This window comes from Leptodactylus fuscus, chromosome 9 (assembly GCF_031893055.1).
Source record: "Leptodactylus fuscus isolate aLepFus1 chromosome 9, aLepFus1.hap2, whole genome shotgun sequence".
Classification (NCBI taxonomy): domain Eukaryota; kingdom Metazoa; phylum Chordata; class Amphibia; order Anura; family Leptodactylidae; genus Leptodactylus; species Leptodactylus fuscus.
Genome location: NC_134273.1, coordinates 70,829,096 through 70,837,396, shown reverse-complemented (window position 1 = coordinate 70,837,396; position 8,301 = coordinate 70,829,096). Strand labels below are relative to the sequence as shown.

General features: G+C 41.1%; 1 protein-coding gene across 1 annotated transcript; it reads right to left on the bottom strand.

The window, feature by feature from the left end:
* Window positions 1-3,452: 3,452 nt before the first annotated feature.
* Window positions 3,453-7,620, bottom strand: CAPS (calcyphosine). Its single transcript, XM_075286272.1, has 5 exons — window positions 7,547-7,620; window positions 5,333-5,475; window positions 4,471-4,648; window positions 3,703-3,912; window positions 3,453-3,571 (listed from the first exon to the last, which is right to left on the bottom strand). Exons 2-5 carry the CDS (start codon window positions 5,467-5,469, stop codon window positions 3,470-3,472), a joined length of 627 nt encoding a protein of 208 aa, XP_075142373.1. The 5' UTR covers window positions 5,470-5,475; window positions 7,547-7,620; the 3' UTR covers window positions 3,453-3,469.
* Between the last annotated feature and the right edge of the window lie 681 nt (window positions 7,621-8,301).

Below are 8,301 nucleotides of genomic sequence, written 5' to 3'. Positions count from 1 at the left end.
TTCCTTCAAGGGATTTTCCAGTTTCACAATATTGATCGTCAATCCTTAGGAGAGGATGTCAATATTTTGAAACCAGAAATTTCTGTAAATGGGTATTCCAGGAAAAAGAAGTTACCCTGCATCCATAGGATAGGCGGTAACTTGCTGGTTGGCAGGGGGCTGGCTGCTGTGACGCCTATCGTTCACGAGAGCTGAGGTGTTTTTTGCAGTATGATTGTGGAGGCAGGAAATTCACTTTGCTGTTTCCCATTCATTTCAATGGGAACCACTGCCACATTGCTAAAGTACAGCATTCAACTATCTCTGGTGGTTCCCATTCAATTGAATGGCATTTCTGACTTCTTGCCCCATTCAGACTGGCGTGTAAACCACTCTAGTTCTCATGATGGGTGGGATCCCAGTGAGGTTCTGCTGCTCGACCATCTTCTGGTATTAGCACAGCCACAAATAAAGATTGGGAAGGAGGGTTGTCGGTCCCATATATTGTCCTTACTGCAACACTCACTTACACAACATATTGTCCTTACCCCAACACTCAACTGTGAGGCCCATGGACCTAACATCTTTGTTCGGACCCATGCAACCTACCAATTTAGTGTGAGGCAAATGTAACCGAAAGAGTCCCCTTAACATCACCAAATTCTTCAATGATCTCTACACCCCTATACCCAGATGATTGTCCATCCTTGGTCATCCACAGGCCTGTTCCACTTGGCAGACATCATTGACCCCATGAAGTTGGAGCTCAGGTCTTTTGAACACCTTGTAGAGGTTCTTCATTTATCTGTGATTGAATTGATCCAATATAACCAAATCTGTCACTTTGTTACCTCTGTCTTTAGGGGTGCTTGGGCCTCTTCTCTTATGCTGTTTGAGCGACTTTGTTGCGCAGGCATTTCAAAGTAGGGTCTAATTGCCATGATTTATCAAATCCTCTTCTACCAGGAGGGCGCTCTAAATCACATCAATATTTGATGTGACCACCCTTTGGAGGAATTGCCTGGATGTGAGGATAGGCAGAGGTGTAACTTCATGCTCCTGGGCCTAATGATAAATTTGTACTTTCTATAATACTGGTGTCTTTTTATGTTGTAGAGAGGCGTTTTGGACCAGCTCAATCTACAGGTCTGGTAGCAACTGTTATCTCTGCACCCACTATTACTACACCCCTGATGATATGACCCGACAGAGTCCCAAATGGCTAGCAATCAGTTTGTGTCTGTTTTGCAATCGGTTTTTCCCTTTGAGCATGATCAGAATCAAGAAGGGGGAAGAAAAAAAAATGGATTGGTCAAAAAACGGACACAAACTGATTAAAAACTGACACAAAGTTTTTTTTGAACAGACACCCATTGACTAAGGTCCATTTCATATCTGTGTTCGGTATTCCGTTCAGGGAGTCCACTTGGGGACCCCACTGGATGGAAATCTATATGCATTAAAAAGCGGTTAACTAAGAAACCACACGGACCCCATAGACCATAATGGGGTTCGTGGGTTTGTCGCTCAGTGTCCCCACGAATCATGCTGCGAGAAAAGTATTGCAAGTAGGACATTTTTCAGGCTGAAACCAGGTGGAAACCCGGCTGACCTCATTATAGTCAATGAGTGATGAATTTAACATACCTCAAGACCTGTCAGAGCACTTCATTACTTGTCAATTACATTTCCTTATTCCATACACGGGCTCATCAAAACTTTTACTTACCTGCTATTACCTCTAGGTGGCAGAGTAGTCCATGGAAAGTCAATCTACAATCTCCCTATACTGTATGTGTTCTACAGTACCTGCATATATGGCATTCTGTGATGAGACAATAAGCTGATAGAGTCTTTAGGCCACCGTGTCAGGACTGTGAGTCAGGGACTGTGTGACTGGTTGGATGTATACAGCAGTACTATTATCATCGTACACCTACAACATTTATTGTAGTCTCAGTACATTTTTTAACAACAGTATATGAAAACTTATCATAGACACACAGGGCAGTTTTAACACCTGGGTAGGCCCAGTGAAAAGGTTTCATAAATGGGCCCCCCATCACCACCACAGACATACCTGCAGGGGTATAACTAGGAAATATGGAGCCTCGTAGCAAGCTTTTATCTCTCCCTTTCCACGGTCTCCATACGGTATAATACTCGCTTACTGATCCCTACACACGGTATAATACTCACTTTACCAGCTCCAGATTCTCAGCAGGCCTCCTGTCAGCCATGGTAAGAGCGCATATCAGTTACATCCAGTGAGCGCTGCAAATCATAAAGCACATCATACCTGCTCTGAGTGGACAAAGTTTTGGTCTTTTTAACACTGCAGTGAATTTTGACAAGTAAAGAATGACATAATGACCTAAAATGATTATAATGCTGAATACAAGTTTATTTGTGTGATACATTATGTTACATGCTACACATTTATGTAAATTATGAGAAAGTCAATGTATTTTTGGTCATTAAAGGGCTTGTCCTATTACAGACACTTATCTCCTATCTACTTAATAGGGGCTAAGTGTCATTGCTGGGGTCTGAACTACCAGCAAATGGGCGACTGAAAGTCCTCCTGCATCCTCCCTGTGAATGAAGTTCCGGTGTGCTTGCAGGGCCATCACTCCATTCACTACCATGGGGTAGTCAGGACTGTAATCTCCAGCAGCCCCATAGAAGTGAATGGAATGCGAGTCACACAAGAACACTGGCATTTCATTCACAGGGAAGTTGCAGGAGAACTTTCACTATCCGATTCTTCTGATCATTGGGGGACCTGTGGATAGGGGATAATGTCTGTAAGGGGCAACCACTTTATGAGTCCACTTGGGATTTACAAACTCTATCCCATATCTAAGTATTTGGATATAAAGAAGGCCAGTCATATGCAGCCCTCTGACTTTTCCGCGGCTGAAGAAAGGGCAGCTCGCTTCTTTTTCTGTGAGCAGAAAAAAAGGACGCTTAGTGGTCTACATAGACCTCTATTGTGAGGGGGCGGATTTTGAGGTGGATTCGGCGTCAAAATCCGCCCCCTCTTGCCCCTTGTGAACGACCCCTACGTCTTTCATTCCCTGAGCCATTCAGTATGATATTCCAGCCTTAATAAATTTGCCCCAGATTGTCTTCAAGTTCAGAGTTTATCCAAAAATTTGGGACTACCTGATTAGTCCCTTGGTGTTTCAGTGCCACATCTCTGGTGTCCCCAGTTTTGTTTACTTGGCTGCAGTAATGACACATAAACTGCTGGAGACAGTGACTCAGATGGGCAAGCCAAGGAAACAAAGACCAGTGGGGAGCATCGAAGCTGAGGAACTGGAACAGTGAGCAATATATCAAGTAGTAAGTATCGGCTCATATACCCCTCTAGCGAAACTTTGTCCGATCTCAGACAAACCTTTTATGGTTATATAGGATGTACACAAATAAATATTTAAATATAGTAAGGTCACTTGATTTAACAGAATATTAAGAAACAAATATGTTAAATTTTCCATTCGTGCTTCATCATCACCACAAAGTATGCGTCGTTGTCTATAGAGGCACTGACTCCGCTGTAATAATTCAAGAATTCTTCTTCTGTCACCTGAAAACAAAGGGAAGCAAGGAATGAAGACTAAAAGCGATATCTGTACGCACACAGTGACAGGTCTGCTGTCTCATACCTATATGATTATACATATCTATATACACAGTATTTTATGCCATGGGACATACCTGTCCATCCTTGTTATTGGGTGAATCAAAGTTCTCCAAGAAATGTTGGAACACTTGTCTCTCATTCCACTCTCCATTCTGATACTTCTGGTGACATTTTGGATTGTAGACGCCTTTCAGATCCTCAACAGTAATAATCCCATCCCCCGTCTTGTCCATTTTCTGAAAAGCCTCTAGTATGACTTGTCTACGAGCGCTGGACATTGGAGGCTGTAGAGACAGGATTTCCACACATTGTTATTACATTTTTAAAAGGAAAATGTTTGTTTTGGTACCGTTGGTACTACATTTTTAGTGATATTATATTGTTATTATGATCATATGACAACCAGTAGACAATGAATCCCAGAATGGGTTGGTTAGTCATGACACTGAAGATTGCTCGGTAAAGTCGGACACATATCTAATGTGCATGAGGGTCTGACAAGTCTTGGCGTCCGCGATTCAAGACTTCCTACTGATTAGGCCCATTCATCCAGGCCTAATCAGCATCAAGATGCCGAAAAGGAATGCTGACCACGGCAAGCAGAACATGAAGAGAATTCCTCTACATTTTCCGCCATGTGAATATACCCTAAAAGAGCTCTGGAGTGTAATAATATAAAAGGATTCCTTCATTAATATAACAGATATACAAATGAATAAACATTCTATGTGCAGAAACTTGAGGAAACAACTAATGTGACACATATGAATATATTTGTACCAAAAAGTTATATACATATTTACAATCACATAAGGCATTTCTTATCTGCTATCTGCTCTCACCCTGACTGAGTTCAAGAATTCATCAAAGTTTATGGTTCCATTCCCATTTGTGTCAAATTGATCAAAAATGTCCTTCACTTCTTCTGGTTCTAGGGTGAGACCATAGTTGTGCAGTCCTTTTGTGAATTCTTCTAAATCCAAAGAGTTACTGTAATTATCATCCATGATACGAAAAGCTCTGGATTTGGTTAAATAGGAAAAAAAGAAGTTAGGCTTTATGGCATATGTACAATAACTATATAGGAAGAGAACCATCATCATCATTGCAAAAAAAAAGCAGGTTTTGTTGTAGTTTGGCTGTAGCATTTTGAGCCAAAGCCAGGAGTGGATTGAGCAGAAGATAGAAGTATAAGAGCTTCCTATATATTTACTATTTGTTTTGAAGACACTCCTGACTTTGGCTCAAAAAACTGCAGCAAAATCTGCAACAAAAAAATTATTCAACAAACTTAATGTTAACCATTCCTGTCGTTTCAGGTGACTTGTCCAGATTATGCTGTGTGTATACATGAAGAGTAACACTATTTCTGGTCATTATCTGGCTCATATTCTGCAATTTTTAGCAGTTTCCTCCCTGTATACCATAACTGTGGTTTTTATTCCTGACTGAGCTGGCCGGGTTCATGAAAATGATGAATCCCTCAAGGATCCAATGAACATACATCTGAGAAATGGTTCGACTTTGTGAATAACCTCTAAGCCTGTCTTTTCTTCTTTGGTCTTCTACAATACATGCTTACTTACTCTCTCCTTTCCATAGACTTCTATAGAGATGTGTGATCGAGTCATGTGACCTGCCAGTCTCAGGCAGTATAGGAGATTATCATCTTGTATTATGAAAGTTACATTTTTGTGAACTTACCTTCCAAGACCTTTAATTCCAGATGCCCCTCTGGCCAGACATTGCAGCCTCAGCCTCTCCACAGGGTCCTGGCACTGGGGAATCTGACGTCGAGCTTTAGACATCATTTCTCGCTCCAGCTGGGATATTGCAGCCATTATGTTCTTAGGAAAACATAACACAGGGTCAGATAAGACGGGCCACCCATTATCATGTACAATAAGTAAATGTTGAGATGACTGATGTGCAAAGCAGCAGATTTGTCACCCAATTTCTTATCCAATACTGGTAGGCATGAGAACGGGCATGTTTGCTCTACAGTGTGATTAGAGAAGTGTGCAGAAAGTATTGCTCCTTTTCCATTGATTTCTATGGGGCCATTGGAGAGAGTGCAAGTCCAGTGTTCAACTATCTTCGGTGGTCCTAGTCAAATGGATGGAAGAACGCACCTGCTGTATGCACACTGGAGAACAAAACACCCCTGTGGCCATGGATAAGTGGCGATCCCAGTAGTCAGTTGCAGTGATCTGCCACTCATGCCCTACCCTGTGTATAGGGGATAAGTTGCTTTGGTGAGAAAACACTTGAATACTTTTGTGTTGCATGAGACATGCTAAAAATAGTATTACGTCCATAGTCATTTCTATTCTATATGGTTACATTATTATCATATAAACTAAAATATATTGCACAGGCTATAGCTTCTTGCAGAAAGTGGGTTGTGGGCTACGTGACTGAAACTTACAGGGAGTCTACCACCGGCCTCAACCATAATCAGCTGCTAACACTGAATTACAGAGCATTTTACAGTGATAAAAAACATACCATGGTTATTGCTCTCATCATTGAACCCATACAATATAATGGCCCCCACACAATATAATGGCCCCATACAGTGGCAAATTAGCAATCTGAAGCACTCAGAGAAGCTCCGGCACTCCAGACTTCTTCTGTACTATGATTGGTTTTCTTCCCGCTGCCTTCTGTGAGTGGTGGAGCCAGGGAGCTAAGTGACAGAGCTTTCATTTGCAGCAATGCTGATATTTTTCGTATCTTCCTGTGAGTGTGTGTATTTTGGTGTAATGACTCAGCTTCTTACTGTTCCTTGGTTTCAGTTGCTATTGTAATGATCTCTCGGGATTAATCTACTCTCTTGTTTATTCCCTTGTTGATATTTTGTTTGCATCTAGGAATGTTGGAATTGAGCAGAATATAAATAGAATCCTCCATTATCCTTCAACGTAGAGTAATTGTTGCTATTTCATTATCACCACCACCAATATCATTGCCCTGGAACGTTGCAAGAAATCTAAGTGAATGGAGTTGCATCCGCAAAATTGTCCATGAGCAATCGATTATTTTGCAATTGAAAGATGTGGCCAAAATTGCTGTGTAGCATCAACCATAAAGGGGGTTTCTGGCCCCAAATGTATCACAGTCTAGGTCATCAGTATCTGATCTGTGGGGGTCTGGTGGTCTGACAACCAACCCCCACACATAAGCAGTTCCAGGATCCCTGCTGCAGTGGAAGCGTCATGGAAGCCGTATGTTCCTAGTCAAATAATGCAGTTCTATACAGTGGACTGGATAGCACCCATGCTCCTATTAATTGAGTAGGAACTGACTCCTCCTGTTCCCTGTCCACTGCACCAGCTCTGGCTCCCGGAGGCTCCAGAACAATTGATCTATTTGGGGACCATGTGTCAGACCCCCACAAATCAGATACTGAAGACCTATCCTGTGGGGAGTCTGTTGACAAGTCATTAGTATGAAGCATGCATATGAAGGCAGAAAACCCCTTTAATGGACTCATGAATTTGCAATTCAGAAGAAAAAATATTCAGTGGTTTGAATTTCCATTTCAGATACAAATCTAGACTAAAGCTAGTTATATTGTGCACAGATGTTGTCCATTATTGCTAATGAAATAAAAACATTTTTAGGTGAAAAATCAAAATATGATCATTCAGCTGACAAGAACTCAAAAATATGATCAGTCAAGCCTATGGGATCATAAAAATAAGTGATAAGTATCCTATTTATCAACCTATTGATACCTATTTAGAAGCCTGCCACCATTGTTTTTGAATATTAATATTTATTTTTAGAGCAGCGATATTATGCAGCATACTACAATGAAAAGCACGGCCATGTAAACCCCCCAAAACAGTTTACTGACGAGTTTAGTCACCTATAATGGAAAGACACGAGTGGGCATTATGAGCATAGTCTTACCTGTCACTGGTAGACGTCTCCTAATATCCGAGCTGGGGATCTTGTTGTGTACGCAGCGTATCACACTCACTAACTGCAGCTCACTAATGTAGCTAGAGAAGAGATGTTGATGATATCCTGTATCCTTAGTAACATTGGCATCTCCTGCGTCATTACACCTAATGCACAATCCCAAGAACAAGAAGGATATTTAACTTCAATGAAAAACCTAATTCGTGGAGATTCAACAAAAATTGTAAAAAATAATGTAATATGCTTATAAGAATACAATCCATTCCAGACATAATACGTACATGGAACAAAAGTCTAACAGAACACTTTAGTAAAAGTTTTTACAAATATAGCATGCAACATAACAAAATAGATACTGTGTTGTTGATGTGGAATGGGGAACTCTTTCTACCAACTTAAAAAGTAACCCCAACTCCACCTCCTCTGCTGCTACCATTTCGACGTGTTCAAGTCCTGCTGCACCTTTTCTGACATGAAAGGAAATGACTGAGAAATTCTCCAATACTTGTTGTAGCGATAGTTACATAGTAGATGAGGTTGGATGAAGAATTAAGTCCAACCTATGACCGTACAGTGTTGGTCCAGAGGAAGACAAAAAAAAATCAGATGAGTCTTATGCCAATTGCCCCATTTCAGGGAATAAAGGGTTTGTTAGAGAACACTAATGAACAAACAGCATCAGGAAGACCAAGGAATTCACCAGACAAGTCAGAGATAAAAAAAAAAACCAAAAACCTAAACCC

Bases quoted from the DNA above. Each gene is read 5' to 3' on its own strand.
- CAPS (XM_075286272.1), bottom strand. From the start codon at position 5,469: ATGGCTGCAATATCCCAGCTGGAGCGAGAAATGATGTCTAAAGCTCGA. The intron at 4,649-5,332 runs GTAAGTTCACAA...AACCAAATCCAG, and splicing joins GGAATTAAAGGTCTTGGAAG to AGCTTTTCGTATCATGGATG. The intron at 3,572-3,702 runs GTATGTCCCATG...CTTTGTTTTCAG, and splicing joins CCAATAACAAGGATGGACAG to GTGACAGAAGAAGAATTCTT.